This window comes from Corylus avellana, chromosome ca9, assembly GCF_901000735.1.
Source record: "Corylus avellana chromosome ca9, CavTom2PMs-1.0".
NCBI classification, from domain to species: domain Eukaryota; kingdom Viridiplantae; phylum Streptophyta; class Magnoliopsida; order Fagales; family Betulaceae; genus Corylus; species Corylus avellana.
In genome coordinates, this window is record NC_081549.1 from 13,972,186 (window position 1) to 13,992,073 (window position 19,888).

At 35.5% G+C, this 19,888-nt stretch overlaps 1 protein-coding gene across 1 annotated transcript; it reads right to left on the reverse strand.

Annotated features, from left to right (window-relative positions):
- Positions 1-15,296: 15,296 nt before the first annotated feature.
- On the reverse strand, positions 15,297-16,936 carry LOC132162165 (membrin-11-like). Its single transcript, XM_059572428.1, has 3 exons — positions 16,659-16,936; positions 16,437-16,583; positions 15,297-15,583 (listed from the first exon to the last, which is right to left on the reverse strand). Exons 1-3 carry the CDS (start codon positions 16,698-16,700, stop codon positions 15,422-15,424), a joined length of 351 nt encoding a protein of 116 aa, XP_059428411.1. The 5' UTR covers positions 16,701-16,936; the 3' UTR covers positions 15,297-15,421.
- Positions 16,937-19,888: the final 2,952 nt, after the last annotated feature.

A 19,888-nucleotide genomic window follows, 5' to 3' on the forward strand; every position in this document is an offset into this window, starting at 1 on the left:
GGCCGTACATCCGCCCTAAAAGTTTCAGGTAGAACTTTGTTTGTTCCAAAAGTCCACCTATCCTCTCAAACTACTTCTAAACCCAACTAAATGGATTTCTATGACCTCCTATCTCCGAATAAGGTCTCTATGCAATAGAAAACACAATGGAATGCTAAGCGCAACTCTAAACAACATCAAATGTATAATATGTCTAAAGTTTCAAACCAACACCTAAGCTACTCTAGAAAGCATTAAAAGAGCATAACAACTTAGAAAGAAAATTTAAGTGCAGAGGATTACCTCCTAGAAGCTACCTTCAAGAAAACACATCTCCTTCTCCACAAAAAACACAATCTCACAAGAACACACTCACAAAAAGGGTTTCTGGGAGCCTGGGGGCGAGTTTGAACTTGAAAAGGGCGAGGAAAGGGTTAGTATTTATAGAGGAGAAAAGTTGGAGATGCTCACCAACTACTCTGGAAAGTAGCAAACGTCCAGTACTATAGGGGCATATATCCTGTACTATTTACCCAGCTATCCAAAGGCTATAGCGTACGTCTAGGTATTATCCAGAGCTTAACCAAAAGTAAAGTACGTCCAGTACTATTTACAGAGTACGACGTACTATTATCAGCGTACATATGGTAGTCCCCGTGCGTACGTCCACACTAAAAACTAGAGCGTACATCTGGCAACCCTAGTGTACATCTGGTCAGACAGTCTAAAATTTGTAAAATGCCATTGTAGCTGTCCCTAGTGACCCAAAGTCCAAATTAACCCTCTAACTAAGCTACCTAAGCTTAGTTAATTATTTGGGTCACTACATTCTCCCCTCCTTATAAAAATTTCGTCCTTAAAATTTCATAGCTCTAAAACACAAGAAGAAACAGTAACATCACCTTAACGTCAGTAGTTTTCCAAGGTTCATGCTCAGCCCATCCTTGGAAAAAAATCTTATCCCATCTGTTCTTTTGTCACTGAACTCCTTCGTCCAACATAATGTGTTCTACACCGACATCCTCAAAAGTTGTCGCAAATCCACTTGTAAGTCACCAAGGGTGTCATAGTCGATGTTATCCACACTATATTGACCATCATCAAACTTGACAACCCCTAAATTCACCAAAACAGGTAGCTCTACGTGGAGTCTGATAAGCACCGAATGTTGCACATTCAAGTCCCTTAATTTGCATATGTCAATTTCTTAGCATTGTTATTTGTTTGATTTTGTATTGTTTTATTGTTTTCTGGTTTTAAATAAAGATGCAATTTATTCCATTGATTTTGGGCTTAAAAGCACACTTTGAGAAGATGTACAAGATATGATTAAGCTTAACTAATCATAATAGAGGACCTATATGATGTTGTTATGTCTAATCAAATAAAGGAATGGATTAAATCGGAATTTCTCTAATTGGAGTCAAAATTGGGTTGGATTCAAATTTGAATTTTGCAGATGTCTCAGTATTTTGACCATAACTTTCTGCTCATGTATTCGATTGAGGTGATTTTAGAGGTCGTAAAAAGCAAACTCAAAATACTACAAATCATTGTGAAATTGTATTTCCTAATTCGGACGTTTGCTATGCCAAAATCATTCCACAATAAAAGAACACAAATTTGGACGAATCCTATTCTGATTTGGTACTAGGATTGCTTCCTAATTTGACTAGGATATTTAATTAGGATTTTTCTGGGTTTCCTAGGGTTTCTAGGCTTCTCCTAATCCCTATAAATTGGCCTCTAAACATTGTATAAAACACACCGCTTTGAGAGAAAAAAAATCACTAAATAATCATTGAAGCCTAGTGGGGTCATGAGCGGCTAAATCCCTTCATGGGGTGTTGATGTAACCCTATCCTAGCACAATGGTTTGGTTGTATTTAATTTCTAGATTTTTAGTTTATGTATATTGATTGTATAACTATGAGAATTGCTACCTTTTGATTCTGTTCTTAATATTAAATGCAGTTGTTCTTAATTTCTAAATCAATATTTGTGAAATTCTTCTCTTGTCTTAAAAAGTCTTTTTACTTTTATTGAACTCAAATTACTCTTGTTTTTTGTGATTATGAGGGTGATGGTTATACAATGGGTTTAATTGACATATGATTAATAGGATTTGATAGGCCATGCCTAAGGAAGACGGATTGTACTACACCCTAGTTTAGTGTAATTTAGATAGACAGTCCGTGCCAACTGAAGATGGGTTACACTTATTCATTGATTTTATGTATCCTGTTATAGAATTTGAAAATTCATACCTAGGGAAGACGGGTTAGGTGGACGATCTGTGCCGACCGAAGATGGATTATACTTATTCATTAATAAGGTAGTTTCTTGTTTATTTATAACATGTATAGAATGAATTTATGGATTAAATCTAGTTAACCATTGTTGTGCGGATAGAGGTGAAGTCAATACCCTACTTCATATTTTAATTCTCTTTTATTTTTATGCTCTTTAGTTACACAAATCAAATCAATCTCTCTTTAATTAAGTTACTTTTGATCTTTTGAATTTGATAACAAAATCCTTGCAGTCCTTGAGGTTTGACACTTTCTCTTTAGCCCTATTCTACAAGTATTCATCCTATTCCGAGTGGTTAATTTTATAATTGATATATTTTGGTATACAAAACGACCACATCAGAGTCAAGCCCGTGGGTATCTAAGAGATGATGCCATACTTCCTAGCCGGAAGCAAACTTATCTTAATCGACTACTCTTAGACAATCCCAATATAACGGTTACCCGTAACTGTAATGGATAGGCATACAGTCCAAGACAATAGAAATTAACCATACAAATAAAATCCTTGAACCTCAATTTAAAGACATCGTACTCAATGTTTCTTATACTGTACCAGTCCTCGTCAATCTCGATACCCAAGTCGAGTAATTCTCAATACAGTCCAGATTGATAGGTATCTATGCCATAAGGAAAACAAACTCTTTCTTAGTCGACTATCCCTTTAACCAAAACATGAATAGGTATACTGTCCAAGTATAATCTTAAGAAAAAGAGTCATACCCAATCAAGTGTTAAGAAAATGCGGATTACGGTTCCGCATATCCTACTCCACTCCTCACCATGATGCTTCCTTGACACCATGATTACGCCACAATACATTAACGATAGGAATCGTCTTGGTGCGTAGCACTTGCTTCTTATGATCCATGATCTTCACTGGCTCCTCGGTGTACATCAGTCCTTCTTGGATCTTCAAAGGTTCGTACTTCACCACTAAGCCTAGATTAGCGATGTACTCCCTTAATACCAAGACAAGAAAACATCATGTTTTCCTACCAAGTTTGAGGGTAAGGCAACCCTGGATGCCAATCTTCCTTCCTTCCCAAATCACATCACTCCCCTTATCGATGATATCTTAAGGAACACATGATCACCTACTTCGAATTCTGAAGATCGTAAGGCGGCATTCCAATAGTTGCCTGTAGCTAATATTGTAGGCTCGATCAAAGGTAGATACTAACTCCAACTACCTATGAACTCCAATACGCAAGCCCATGACATGTCCTCCAGGATTTGGTTAGCCAGCTCCAACTGACCATTCGTCTGGGGGTGAAAATTAGTACTAAACTCCAACTACGTCCACTTCTTTCATCCTCATACATCTTGGTACTTTCGGGATGTACAACATATAGAGAATGATGAGTCTTGCTCAAGGTCTCCTTCCTTAGTCCTTCATCTTCCGACACACACTCATTTGAAATGGGTGAGCAATCCATCATCCTTAAGGCAAAACCCTTGTCCCTTGGCAACTACTTGATCTAGGTACACTCAGAGGGAGCAACCTTAATCCTAGCAAGCAATTCCGATGCAACCACCAGGTTAGACACGCGTGCTGGCGTACCTTCATCTAAGACTTCTACTTCCATCCTACCTAATTCCATAACCAACTGGGATTGGAAAATTCCAATAGCGGCAAGCTCTACCGTTGACTTTCTACTCAATGTGTTAGCTACTATGTTAGCCTTTCCAGGATGATAATCGATCTTGCGATCATAACCCTTAGATTAGCTCTAGCCACCTCCTTTGTCTCCATAGATATCTGTATCCTATAACTCTTTAGTCCATTCAAGTATAGAACGATTTGCTAGAATCTCTTAGCTCATATGTAACCCAAAATCACGTAATCCATGCATACAAGATCCAAAGGTACACGATTCACAAATTGCCCTTTACCAATATACTAGAATCCAAGTTCAAAAATATCATGCCTTAACATCCTTCTAATGAGTAATTAACGAAATCATGAAGCGTATCATCAACACATCAATCATAGTGTAACAAGCATCATGCACTAACAAAACTCTTAATTAATGTTATACTTTTAAGTCCAAAACCAAATTAAGTGCAAGTACAAAACAAAATACAATTGGTTGATACCTGAGTATACATCCAGTAACTCAACCCCTAACTCCAAAACAAAGCGAACCCGCATGCCTTAAACAATTCTAGTGGTTACGCTTATCCCTGGTTCTGCCATCATTTCCTTCCAAGTAGACCAGTACCATTCCTTTTGGCCTGGTTGCAGTTTCGAACGAAGTGTCCCACCTTGCCACATCCGTAGCACAAATTATTCCTTGATCTGCATCTCCCAAAATGCAGCCTGCCACACATATGGCACAAACGACTCTGTTTCTTGTTGAACTGTGACTATTGGGGTGTCCTCCTCCTTAAGCTCCACAAGTACTCTCGATAGAACTCTTCCTTGAATCGGGTCCACGTAATGGCATCCTCACTTCCTAACTCCATCACTAGCGAGTTCTTCTTAGTGTACCACCATTGCCTTGCTTCTCCAAAGAACTTGTAGGCCGCATACTTGACACTTTACTCCTCAGTGCAGTCCATAACTCGTAGCAGTTCCTCCAAGTTCGTAAGCCAATCCCTCGCCTCTCCAGAGTTCAGCTTCCCTTTAAACGCAAGGAAATGATGCTCATAAAATTCCCTAAAAGAGCAACCTTTGTTCCCACTTGAAGTCCCTCCTCCTCGTACATTGACCAAAGCCTCCACTAGAACACTTGCCACAGTTTCCAATGCTTTAGTGGCTTCCAGAACGTTCCCCGTCTTTTCATCGGGCTGACATGATAGAGATTGTTATCGCGTTGGCATTACTCAAGATTAGGCGTTAATTTTATTACCTTATTACCAGACATTTATATTTTGGGATGTAATGTTTTGTTGATCACACTTTGACCAGCACATTGGATGACCTATTTATATTATGATGTTTTAGCGTAACTCTTGTGGTTTTATGTGTTAATTTAGTTGTTGCTTTATATTCCTGTAGTTCAAAGTCTTCCGTTGTATTCTCTCATCTAGGAGAGATAATGATCACTGAGTCTTGTCCTGTGAGGAATATAGGCTGGAGATGAACTATGGAGTCAATTACGAGTTAATTGATTTCCACGGGACGTTACAATTGGTATCAGAGCCATATGCTCTTTTAGTTGAATAGTCCTTGTGTTCAAAGCCTAATTTCACAGTTTACTCCCTCTTTTAGTTCAATATTCTTTGTGTTTGGCCATTTGTTTCATGGAAGTTTGAACTTACGCTTGAGGAGAAGTTTTAAAGTCTTAATAAAATAATTAAATTCATCATATTCTATAGACTTAAACTTTTGGAATAACTCGTGATTTCACACACACTTGTACTATTATAGCACCAACATACTCTATAAATACATGTGATTGTAACACAAATAGAAAATATTCAATACAATAAGAAAGTAGACCTTTGGTCATTTCCAATTGTAAAATAAGGCCTCTAAGATCAAACCACTTTAGTCTTTTTTTTTCTTCCTTTTTTCTCTTTATTTTCCCTATTTTATATTTTAATATATTCCATTAAATTATGATATGATAGAGTCCGTGCATGACAATTAATTAAAGCTGAAAGGAATGGAGACACTTAAGGATTTGACAATGGTAGAAAATAAGTTTGGCAACTCTAGATTATTAGGATCATCTGCATGAAGGTCGGTTATTATTATTATTATTTTTATTTCATGAACTTCAAGATAATGGAAAGGTGGCTACCTTGCTGACAAAAATGATCCAGTACCCTTCGATACACTTAAGCACATATTTTAAGGTCCTATTTGAAAGGGCACATGTTTTCCTTTTTTCGTTAAAGGGTACTCGTTTACTTTTGAAAAGTATCTAATTGCTTAGATGTATTATTGTTATTTGAGAGGTTATAAAAGGGATAACAAAAGAAAAAAGAAATCTTCCATCTCGTTGGTTATCTCCATCTTGCTGAGGCCTAAGAGCAAGGGTTTTAAAGTGCTCAAAATACCCTTGAGAATAAAAAAATGGAAGAAAAAAAATTATATTTAGTCCTTCAATTTTTATCTAATTTGGATTTAGTCTTTGCGTTTTCAATTTCAAGAATAAAGCCCTTAAATTTTACATAAGTCTTAAATTAATCAATCTATCACTTTACCATCAAAGTTAACATTTTTCATCTACCACGTGTCTCTTGATATGTGAGGGTCTATGTTAACACCCAATATCAATGGCAGCGTCAAGGTTAACAATTTTTCTTCTAATGCTACAAATCCAAAAGATTAGGATAACGAACAAGATGGTTTTTGTTTTAAGAGTTGCGTCTTTTGTTTTTCTTTTTTCTTTTTTTTTTTTTTTTCATGAATGATTTGGCGCTTAATGGTATAGCATTAATATTAGGGGCTAATATGGACACCGACATGTCAATTGAGACATACTTGGCAGATGAAAAATGTTAACTTTGTCCGTAAAGTGATACAGGGACCAATTTAAAACTTGGGCAAAACCACAAGACTTTATTCTTGAAATTGAAAACCCAATGTCTAAATCCAAACTAGATGAAAACTTAAGGACTAAATATAAGTTTTGCCTAAAAAGTTGCATAAACAATCACAGGACCTTTAAAATGCTAATTTTTATGGCGAGTTTAATGCTTACACTACTTTAAAAGGTAGTCGTTTACTTATGTGAACTATCTATCAACTTTTACATGCATTTTTTGCAACAGAATCTTTGAGCAATTGATGAAGAAATATTTCATCACTCACAAGGTTGCCACTCCATATCAGCCACAAACGAGTGGACAAGTGGAAATTTCAAATCAAGAGATCAAACATATTTTGGAAAGACTTTGAATCCTACAAGGAAAGATTAGTCTCTACGATTGAATGATGCACAGTGGGCTTACCGTACAACATTTAAGACTTCGATTGGCATGTCTCCATATCGTCTTGTGTATGGCAAAGCATGTCACCTTTCAGTGGAGTTGGAGCATAGAGCATACTGGGCCATCAAGCAGCTGAATTTCAATCTTACAAAGGCTGGCTCACAAAGGAAGCTCCAACTCAATGAATTAGAGGAGTTGAGAAATGATGCATATGATTGTGCAAGGTTGTACAAGGCATGAATGAAGAAGGCTCACAACCAGAGCATTTTGAGACGATCTTTTGAACCTGGTTAGAAAGTCGTTCTCTACAATTCATGTTTGCATCTCTTCCCAAGCAAGCTCAAATCTCAATGGACAAGCCCATTTATTATTCGATCAGTTTTTCCTTATGGGGCCATTGAGATTGAGGATCCAAAGAATGACAACACTTTCAAGGTAAATGGACAAAGGCTGAAACCATCCTTGGAATTGAAGAGTTCGAAAATTGAGATGACACTATTGGAGGATCCTAGTTATTCGGAATGATTGTCGTCTACTGTGGAGAGTCTGGCTGAATACTGTAAACTTAGCGCTTGTGGGAGGCAACCCTCGTTCTTTTTATTCCTTGTCTTTTGATTTTGTTAGTTTGTTTTGTTTTTGTTTTTTGTGTGTTTTTCAGGACGAGTGTCTTACATTCAAGTTTGGGAGGGACGTTCTCTGACGTGATGCCCGACATGTGCCACCCATTCGGTATTGTATTTCTAGCCACATTGGGGACAATGTGTCATCTTAGTTTGGGGGTGGGAAAGACATTTCTGTCCATTTCTTGTTATTTTTGTGTCGTTGTTTGTGTTTGTGTTTTTTATTTATTTATTTATTTTTTAAATTTTAAAAAAAAAAATAAATTGTGCTATGTTATTGATTGAGCATGAGTTACACTGTAACTGCAGTTTGCATGTCATTGGTTTGTTTAACATCTTGAACACATCATCATCATTAGGAATCTAAGTCCTTTGACTCATTTTTGGATTAGAGAGACTTCACATGTTTGAGTTGATCATCACAAGCACATTAGCATAGAGTCTGTGAGGTATGAGATTTGAATTGATTAGGGTGTATCTTGAGATTTGTAGGATGATGTTGATAAAACCTTGGCTTGAAAATAGATTAAAAAAAAATAATAAGTTTGAGTTTTTTATTGAGTAATCGGACCTCTTGCCACACTAAGCATTGAGTGTTCGCGTAAAAAAATGTGGAATTCAATTTGATTGATTGTATGGCTAGTTTGGCTTCGTAGCCTTTTTTAATTGAGAAAGTAAGCCCTTAGGGATGTTTTCACATCTAGTGCCCTAAAACCATCTGGTTTGGGAGTCGCTGGCCCAACACTCGTTACATAAGTCAATTATAAAGCTTAAGGGAGCCGAACATTGCATAGCCTACACAAAAAAATAAATAAATAAATAATGCATATCTTAACTTAAGCCTTGGTTGTTTTCATCTGAGAGAATTCCTATGAATTTTAAAGTACACACAACTTTGCGAAAAATTAAAGCCTCATGATTGTAAGTTAGTCTCAATCTGCACTTATTCATGCATGTGTTGTCTCAATTTTCCATCTATGAGTGAATTTACTTTGGATGTCCTGATGATGTGATTGTGGTGTTCATTTTGTTAGGCATGCTCATGATGTAAGAACCATATGTTTGTGTGGAAGTCCATGTTTGTCAATAACATACTGCTTAAAAAAAATTGTTTGTGGGTATCATTGCTATTAAACTCTCACGAGACTTCACTTGTCCTCTAGGGATGCCTAGGACAGTGGACTTATGTTTCATGCTTTGATTTTGTTTTTCATTTTGTTTCGCTAAGGGAGTAGCAAAATGTAAGTTTGAGAGTATTTGATGAGTGTCAAATATTGCATATTTGGACCCCTTAAATTGCATTCGCTAAACCTTTAGCTTTTTTTTTTTCTAATGTTTTTATTAGTATTGGTGTCTTAGCTTTTTGCAGGTTGTTAAGAGAAAACTGGGGTTTGAAGGTGAAGATTGCAAAGAAGTTGTGAACAAGTGAGATTCTAGAAGATGGGATCGAGCGCACAGCACCATGCTTGAGCGCATCTACGCTCGAGCCTAGTAGGGAGACGCTCGAGCGCACTTTCGCATACACCCAAGCAAGCAGCGCCCATGCACTGCGCCACTGAAGCCTTGAAGAATTCCTGAGTATGCTTGAGCGCTCCTAGTGTGCGATCAAGTGCACTCAGGCTGACCTAGCAGCGCCGAAGCCCTAAGTTTTTAGTATTTATAGAATTCTTTTCTTTTGTAAACACATATTGGGAGGTGCAATTCAGTCGAGAATTTTGACTTTTGTCGCTTTTGAGCTCTGAATTCATCTCTCTTTGCAAGTTTGTTGATTTTTATGTTTTTGATTCAATTTAGGATGTTGTTTTTAGTCATGAGAGGCTAAAACCTTCAACTAAGGTTGAAAATAAAGCCTCGCCATTGATTGGCAAATTCATTCTCGTTGTTTTATTCATACAATTTCGATGTTTAATAAAGGTGTTGTTTTATTCCAATTCAATTAGTAGGTTAATCTCTTTTAATTGAATGCTTTATTATTATTTGTAACAATGTTGGATATTCGATGTGGTTCAGCCAACGGATACATCGAATCATTCGATTGAAATCAGATATCCATTGTGATTAGTAAATCAAATGGATACATTGGATGATTTGATTTCAATTGGGTATTCATTGTGATTTGTTAAACGGTTGGATTCGTTGAATGTTTTAATATATGTTTTTATGGATCATAAAACGATGCATAGAGCTTATTTGTTTGTCAGTAGTATGAGTCAAACACGAGAATGGATTGCTTTGATTTAGTTAGGTGAATTCTGAAAACCATAGTAATTTTATTCATTTGATTTACAATCATCTTTCATTTAGTTTACCTTTTTGCATGACAAAATCACACGAAATTCAAAACTAGGTTAAAATAGAGTTGATTTAGATAGAGATTAAATTTCATGACACAATTTCCTGTGCATTGACCTCGCACTTGCATAAACTGTACTGCACATGACTCATGCACTTGCGAGTATCATTTTAAAACTCACAACGAATATGATCTTTTGTTTTCTTGTTTCACTCTTTTTCTCTTTGAGAAAGTGTCTTTAAACATTTGGTGCTTAAAGCAAATAGAGGAATACTTGAATTTTTAGGTCCTAAGTTCAACTAACATATGGTCAATTTGATAGACACAACTAGCCAATCTTCCTCATATGGTTGCTGATGCGGTCTTTTTATGTCCAAAAATAATCAATAATTAAAAGAACTACTCGCAATAGAACGAATACTTGTAGGATAGAGGTATGTTGGGGGTGTCAAACCTCAAGGACTGCGGGGTGTTGTTATCAAGCTTTTCAAAATTAAATATAACTTAATTAAAAGGAGTTTGATTTGATTTTGTTTATAACTAAATTAAATGCATAAAAGTAAAGATAAATGTGATGAGAGATAAAATAGGGGGTTGATTTCACCACTAACCGCATAACAATTGTCAATCACAAATTAATGAGGAAAATTCATATTGTGCATTATATAGAGCTCGTCTCACTCGAGTAGCCAAGAAATTACCATTATTAAGAAATAAGTATAATCAATTTTTGGTTGGCACGGACCGGCCTCCTAACCGTTAAGATACGGTATGATCCGTCTTCTCTTGGTATGGATTATCTAATTCCTTAATAAGCTACACACACAATCAATGAATAAGCATAACTCATCTTCGGTTAGCACGAACTATCTATGTAAATTACACTAAACTAGGGTGCAGTACAATCCATCTTCCCTAGGCATGACCTATTAAATCCTATTGATCATTAAAACCGTTGTGTAACAATCATTCACATATTCACAAAAAATATGAAGGATTGAGTTCAATCAATATAAAAGATTTTCTAAGACAAGATAAGAAATTCATAGTGATTGAATATAAATATTAAGATCAATTCTTAAAGTTATACAACCATCATATATATAGAAAAGCCCAAATTAAAATACAATTAAGCCATTGTTTCTTGGGAATGGCTACATCAACACCCCATTACGAATTTATTGCTTATCGGGGTACTGGGATAGCCTTTAGCCATGATCTTCTCCTCTTCAACTTGTCAACCCTCCAAGAATATTATTATTTACGTCTAAAACTAAGTGATAAGTGCTAAAATATATATATTTTAGCCCCTTAATTTACATATTTTAGGCTCTTAGTTTTGTTATTATTTGATGTTTTGTTTCATTTTTGTGTTTTATGTCTTTTTCTAGGTTTTTGAAGAAAATGAAGCATTTCTGGAAATTTCAAGCTTAAAGGGCAATTTGGGAAAAAGCTGGAAGCTTTGGGCTTAAAGCACACTTTGAAAAGATCTAGAAGATTTGGTTAAGCCTAACCAATCATACTAGATGACCTATATGACAGGGTTAAGTTTAATTAAATCAAGGAAATGATTAATTCAGAATTTCTCTAATTTGAGTAAAAATCGGATTTGATTCAAATTTGGAGTCTACATATGTCTCAATATTTTGACCATAACTTTCGGCTCTAGTATTGGATTGAGGTGAAACCAATGGCATTGGAAAAATAATTCAAAATTATACAAATCATAGTGAAATAGGAGTTTCCTAATTCGAACGTTTTCTATGCCAAAATCGTCCCGCAATATAAGAATGTAAATCTGGACGAATCCTATTCCGATTTGTAGTTGGATTTATCCTAATTGAACTAGTATATAAACCTCCAAATTTCCTAAGATTACTAGGGCTTCTAGGTCTCTCCAAAGCTCTAAATAGACCCTCTATTCTTCATAATCAAGTGGGGAGAAGTAGACACAAGCTTTGGAAAAGAACTGAAGGCTAGATCAAGAGGAGTTTGGGTTTTTCTTCTCTTCCCCTTTTATTTTTGTTATGTAGTTAGTTATTTAATTGGGGTTAGTTTGAAACCCTGATCATATCTCTGTAAGATTACAATATTGGTGCGTCTGCTACAATTATCTTTTGGATGTTTTACATGATTAATTCAAGTTTGATCGAATTCTTCATATGCATGTGTGTTGGATTTGTGTTATTTAAGTCAATTTGGATGACTGAGTCCTGGGCTTAATAAAGTGATAAAAGAACCCCATCACAGGTTCTTGGATTAATCAACATGGGGAACCGGGAGTAGATACCATGCCTTAGGCTTCATTTGGTTGTCGATTTCCATAGATTTATGCTTTCTTAAAGAATAACTTAGTAGTTACCATGCTAAATCCTTCAAGAAAGAAAATAATTAGAGTAGATACCATGTCTAATTCATTGCTTAGGGAAATCAATAGCTTTAGGGATAGATACCATGCCCTTAGGTTGACAAACATTAGATATCTAGAGATAATTGGAATATTGGCATATTGTTAATCTTATTTGAGTATGGTTAGTGGTGGATTTCAAAACCCTAATCCTTTTTAGTTTTAGTATTTCTTTTATTTTATTTCTTTAGTTTAATTCAATTTGTGACAATTGTTTTAAACCCGTTAATTAAATAGAAAATTACATTCAAAGCATAATTTACCAATCCTCGTGAGAATGATCTCGTATTGGTTTGCTATACTATCGTTTTGATCTTGTGCACTTGCGTATAAAACGTAATGAATATTGTCTATTAATTTATGTGGGTATTTGGCACAACAAGTATTTTGCGGCATTGGCGAGGATTGTGTTAAAATTGTGTTTAGAATTTTTTTTTTTTTCCCTTTAGTTTAGTTTAATTCTTTTTAATTTCAATTTTGTTTATTTTATTTTCTCTGTTTTTGTTCATTTCTAATTTTTTTGATTTTATTTATTTTGTTTTCGCTGTTCTGTTTTTTTTTTTTATTTTTTTTTTTTTTATGTTTTTAGTCGTTTTTGTTTTCTGTCCACAACTCTAATATTTTATGCGGTAGTGCGATCAATCGTAGGTGGATAACGATTCAACGTATCACTGCCACACGGTAGTATTGATGCTGCTGTGAGTCTTTCATGAGTTAGTACTACGACAGTGCGCTGGAGCTCCCATTCCAGGGAGATCGAGGGCAGCTATGCGACCGAGTGCAAGTGCATTACGATCGAGCACACAGCCAAACAGGAGTACTGAAGCTGTTGTTATGTCGAGTCTGTTTTTGTTTTTTTTTTTTTTTTCTTTGTTTATGTAATCTATTTCTGATTTCTGTTTTATTTTTTTTTATTTTTTTTTATGTTCCTATTCTTTATTTATTTATTTATTTTTGTTGATTTCCATTTTTTGATTTATTTAATTTTTTTTCTAACCTTTTCTGTTTACTATTTTTGTGAGTCTGTTTCTGATATGCAGCAGTGCGATCAACCGCATGTCCTTTGCAAGCCAGCGCACCACTTCCAGTCAGCAGCAGTGAAGCTACTGTAGCCTCTATTCTACTGCTGTCCACAACAGTGCTATCGAGCGCATGTCCCCTGCAATCGAGCGCACCAAGCTACTCTATTTCTATTTTACGGCAGTGCAACTGAGCACCCAATCAGAGGAATCGAGTGTACCACTGCGATCGACCACATGTCCCCAGCAATCGAGCACACCTCCAGGTAGCAGTACTGAAGCTGCTGAAATTCTAAATCTGATTGGTTTCTTTTTCATTGAGGATTGTCAATCTCAAAATTTATCCATACGATGCTTGCTCTATGCACTTGAGTCCTCCATTAGGCCATGGTACATTATCTCTTTCCTGGTTTTATTTTCTTCATTGTTGTTCAAATTTTATTCTTTGATTTTTTTCCAACAATGTGTTGCACTTGACTGGTATTTGGTTGGAGTATATATTTGTTTTAGGGACAAGTGTTCTTGCAAAAGTTTGGAGATATGCTATGAGCCATACCTATTTCAACTAACATCTCACAGGGAATAGTAGCACTGAAGCTACTATCAACAGTCTGCCTGAAGACGGTAAACTTAGCGCTCTTAAGAGGCACCCCATTCCACGACAAGAGTTCATAGGTTGAACGAAATTACTCCAACCCAATTTGGAGGAAAACTTTGTCCCACTAAAAATATGTTTTTTTACCATTTTTCCCATTTTGTTTACTTGAAGGGGAAACTTTACTTTAGACCTCTAAGTTATCACGCGTTTTGAGAAAACCCCCAAAATTTAAACTCTTAATTTACACTCTTAAACTTTCAATTTCAATCAATTTATCTATTCCGCCAGATTTTATATGTTAAAAGTGGTAAAATGAAAGTTTATACCCTTGACTTTTTTCTAAAATTTCAAATTTACCCTTAAGTTCAAATAAAAAATAATAATAAAGTTATTAAAATAAAATAAAAAATTTGCCCACCCAGGTGGGTCACCTAATGAACTAGGCGAGTCTCCTAGTGACCCAGGCGAGTCTTGGCTAGAGACCCACTGTGGGTCAGCGGGTCTACAGACCCACGCAGAGTCACGGCCGCGACCCAACCTAGGTCTGTTGGGTCACAGCTAGCTATGGGTCAACAGACCCATGGTTCACGGCCACGACCCCAACCTGGTCATGGCCAGACCCACTCTGGGTCATGACCGCGACCTGTGTGGGTCGTGACCCATGTAGGTCATGGCCAGACCAACGAGTCACAAGGTGACCGTAAGATCCATTTTTTTCTCTTTCCTTTTTTTAAAAAAAAAAACGAAAATCAAATGGTAATTTGGTCCTTTTAGGCATTTTCGTTAGATGTTAACGGCTAAAACTGAGTAGGGTAAATTGATTGAAATTGAAAGGTCAACGATATAAATTGAGAGTTTTTAAATTTTGGAAAAGTCTTCTTAAAACGCGTGGCAGTTCATGAGTTTAAAGTAAAGTTTCCCATTACTTTAATCATTTAACATTTCAAGTTCTAAGCACTCCATAGCAAAGATAAAATTAACTTTCAAGTAATTTAGCCCTTTTAAAGGATTTTAATTCTTTGAATTTCCGAAAAAACAAACACGCCCGACTATTATCTTACTCTCTTTTCTTCAATGGATGTTAAAGAATATAATTCAAGATAATTCAAACGTTTACCGCAACAAATATGGTAGACAGCTTCCGTATGTAAATTAATTTTATAGAATTGCATTATCCAGGGTGGCCTATATATGTACAACCTCCTTACCTTTTGCAGTATGAAACTACTTTAGAAATACTACAACTCATATATATCTTCCTTTCCAGAGAACAAAACAAGAAGCATCTGGAGTGCCATTGAATCGATCATCCCGTCCATCTCCAAATAATGAACATAATGATGAGTGTCAAAACCATGCCTGCATATTTTATCCAATTATCAACACGGTGCCGCCTCTCAATCAGCCGCAATACAGAATTCGAAAGCCCCACTGTGTTAAGGACATCCAGTGCTTTTCGATGTGCTTTCTGAAAAATTTAATGAAAAAAAGAAGTAAAAAAAGTGTATATCAGAAAAAGTACTTACTAGCATCATTCATGTCATTGCATAAGCAATTTAGCCCTTGCTTTACTTCTACATATTTTAACTCAATCCATCTAACAGAAAAAATATAATACCACCGAAAAATGAATACAAAGAATAATTAAGAACCCCAATTCTCATGAAAATTATGCAGGGATGCCCAATTAGTGATTAAAATCTTAAATCATTATGGGATTATCAAAGAGAAAACCTATTGGGATCAAGATCTAATGTAAGTTTCAAATTCTAAATGTAAATGCACTTGCTATGAGAGTAATCATATGCACAATCATGAAGAACTGAGATTTTGAAGCTTCAGTTTCTCTTTTCGAAGGGGGAGGGGGATTAAAGAAAAAAAAAAAAAAAACAGAATTACTGGAAACACGTTCATCAGAATTGTTGATAAATATGAGAGTATTTTATTTAAAGAATTTAAATATTTTACCTAGAAAAAAAAAGAATCAATCACAACCACTGCCACCACCAAATCTCAAGGCTGCTGCAGCTGCAACTATCAGATCTATCGCCAGCAAACCACAAATAACTGAACAGAAAATTATTTTGTTGTCTATAATAACCCAATATGCCGAATTAGCCTATAACAACTATAGAGAGTTTATTGACAAGCTTTTAACAGAATTCAACGATAAAAGTTAATATGGACATTTTTTCTCTTAATTGCAATTTCACATTGCCATCCTCTCAAATGTTAGTTATGTATGAACTCTATGCAGAAATGAATGTGTGAGTGCAGAATGGTGAGCAGATGTGGGTATACTGGGGCTGAATTGCAGATACCTTTAAACGTTCCCTTGACCCCGACATTGCCAACAGGATGGCCTCTCCAGTTGAACTAGCTTCCTCCAACATCTGGGCGGAATTACGACATGATTGCATTGCTTGTGCTTCCTCATCAAATATCTTTAAAACATGTGACTCCCCATTCTACAAGTTCAGTTGCCAAACCAAAGGGATCTTTACTGCTAACTTACTGCATCTAAGAAAGAAAGAATTACATACAGATCTTCCAAGCAATTCTGCCCTCTCTTTGGATTCCGTCATCCTCTTCTGATTCCTCAAAGAATACCTATCCAAACTTCGTTTCAAGGATTCTGCCTCTTCTGCTAATTGTTCCACTTTTCCGCATGATAGAAAGACGATTCCGTCTCATCAAGATACTAATGGCGTGCTCTGTCGCATTGCTGCAAACTAGAAATACAGCAGCTTAGTACTGCTGTATGCCAATGGTGCGGTCAATTGCTAAGGACTTGCGCTTGATCGCGCTGCCGCATGGTAGCTCAAAGTTGTAAACAGAAACTAGAGAAAAATTAAAACCACAAAATAATAAAAACTAACAGAATTTAAAAACAAAAGGCAAAATAAAAATAAAAATAAACAAAAAACAAAAAATAAATAAAAATAAAATTAACACAAAACAAAAATAAAAGCAAAATTGGAATCAACAGCTTTAGTACTACTGTCTGGCTGTGCACTCAATCGTAGTGCACTTACACTTGATCGCAGAGCTGCGCTCGATCTCCCTGGAATGGGCGTTCAAGCATACTATTGTAAAACATAAACATATAGGGCTCATAGGCAGCAGTGCGCTCGATCCCACTACCGCAAATTAACTCAGATTTACGGACAGAAACAGAAACATAAAACAAACAAAATTAAAAACTAAAAAAAAAAAAAAAAATAGAGAAAAATAAATAAATAAATAAATAAAAGAAACTAAATTAAACTAAAGGAAAAACATTTCTAGACATAATTTAATACAATCCCCGGCAACGGCGCCAAAAACTTGTTGTGCCAAATACCCACCTAATTAATAAACAAATACTTGATACATTTTACTTGCAAGTGCACAAGATCAAACGATAGTATAACAGGCGAATACGAGATCATTCCCACGATGATTGGTAAATTATGCTTAGAAGTAATTTCCTATTTAATTAATAGAAAAAGCTCAATTGTCACGATTAAATTAAAATAAAGAAATAAAATAAAAGATAAACTAAAACTAAAAAGGATTACGGTTTTGATATCTACCACTAATCAGACTAATTAAGATAACAATATGTCAATGCGCTAATCATACTAGCATATTTAATGTTTGCCAACCTAAGGGCATAGGTGTATACTCTTTAAGCTATAGATTTTCCTAATAAATTATTGAACATCGTATATACTCTAATTCTTTTCTTTCTTAAAGGATTTAGCATGGGTGTATACTAAATTGTTCTTTAAGAAAGCATAAATCTGTGGAAATTGATAAACACATGAGGCCTAAGGCATGGGTGTATACTCCCAGTTCCCCATATTGATTAACCCAAGAACCCGTGAGAAAATTATTTTGTTACTTTATTAAGCCTAGGACTCAATCATCCAAATTAACTTAACTAACTAATCCATACCACATGCATATAATGGTCAGTTACACACATATGAGGAATACAAGAAAACATAAATTAATCAAGTTAAATACACAAAAATATAATTGTAGCAAAGGCGCCAATATTGAAATCCAAAAAAGACATGATTAGGGCTTCAATCTAGCCCCAATTAAAATACAAACTACATAACAAAATAAAATGTGGAAGAGAAGAAAAACCCAAACTCCTCTTGATCTAGCTTTCAGTTCCTTTCCAAAACTTGTGCCTTTTTCTCCACCATTTTCCTAGAAGCTAAGAGGTATATTTATAGGCCTAAAGAAATCCTAGAACCACTAGTACACCTCAAAAATTCGAAGGGTTTAGTCCTACTACAATTAGGACTAGGAAATCTCTATTTTGGAAGGAAAAAGGAGTCTGACCGCAAGTCTCTTTGCTCCAACGCACGAGTGCGCTCGATCATAGCCCGTGTGGGTTGGATCGCAGGCTTGCGATCAATCATATGTCTTCTTCGCTCGATCACAAATGCGATCGAGTCTTCTTCTTGTGTGCGAGAGCACAAGCCTGCGCTCACTCCTTGGCTTAGGCGCTCGAGCGCAGGTATCGTGCAACTGATTGCACTGTCGAGCGCAGGTATCGTGCAACTGATTGCACTGTCAAGAGCTTGGTCCGAAACCTCTAGCTTTCCCAATTTTGTCTCCTATGCTCGAACTTTCTAGAAGTGCTTCCTTTTTCTACCAAAAACCTATAAAACAAAGAAAATACAAAAAGGAAATAAAATTGCACAAACTAACAAAACTAAGGAATTAACAAATATAAATTAAGGGGCTAAACTACATATATTTTAGCACTTTTCACACCCCCAAACTTACATATTGCTAGTCCCTTAGCAATACTAAACTAAAAACAAAATGAAAAAACAGAAATAAAAAGATAAATCCATCTTTCGTGGGATGTATGATTGCATTTAGCATATGCAACTTCATGTTTATCCAAAAATTGAAGTATCCCTCAAAACCATGATTTTCATTTATGAGCAAGCTTAAAAAGATAAACTTCATATTCACAATGAATTGGAATTTTAAAGTCTAATCACTTACAAAAGGGGCAAAGGCATCACAATTTCAAACAGTGTCGGGTGAACTAGCACATAAATATGAAGCTTCCAATTATTTCAAATGTGCAATATCTCAATATTTCAAATCCTCATCAGAATGAACAACTATGGCATAACCTTTTTTTTTTCTTTTTCTTTTTGTTTTTCCTTTTTTTTTCTCTTTTTGGTCAAGCTGTGCAGTGTTTGGTTCCCTTAAGCTTTCTAATTGACCTATGTAATGAGTGTTAAATCAATGACTCCCAAACTAGATAGTTTTAGAGCATTAGGTGTGAAGACACCCCTAAGGACTTACTAACTCAAGTGAAAAAGGCTACGAAACCAAACTAACCATGACATTAACCAAATCAAAATTCTTCACCTTTTGACATGCACACTCATTGCTTAATGAGGCAAGAGGTCCAGTTACTTAGTGAAAAGTTTATCAATAATTATTATTATTATTTATTTTTTATTATTTTTATTATTTTTTATTTTTTTATTAAATTATGCCAAAGTATCCAACCAATAGGTCATCCAGTTTCACCTAAGACATCGAAACATACACATCAGACTCTCATATCATACCCCACAAATTATGTGCTAATGTGCATGTTGTGCCAGATCAGATCAAACAAGTGAATTCTCAAATGCCTAAAACAAGTAACCAAACTTAAAAATTCTATCATCAGATCATGTGTTCAAAATTTTAAACTCACCAATGAAATCAAATCACAATTTTTTAGATCAACCAAAATTTTAAG

What these genes read in the sequence shown, in the direction of transcription:
- LOC132162165 (XM_059572428.1), bottom strand. Translation starts at nt 16,700, where the DNA reads ATGACGGAATCCAAAGAGAGGGCAGAATTGCTTGGAAGATCT. An exon ending in CAGAATTGCTTGGAAGATCT is followed by an intron (nt 16,584 to 16,658) that starts GTATGTAATTCT and finishes CTGAACTTGTAG; the next exon opens with AATGGGGAGTCACATGTTTT. An exon ending in GGTCAAGGGAACGTTTAAAG is followed by an intron (nt 15,584 to 16,436) that starts GTATCTGCAATT and finishes TAAATTTTTCAG; the next exon opens with AAAGCACATCGAAAAGCACT.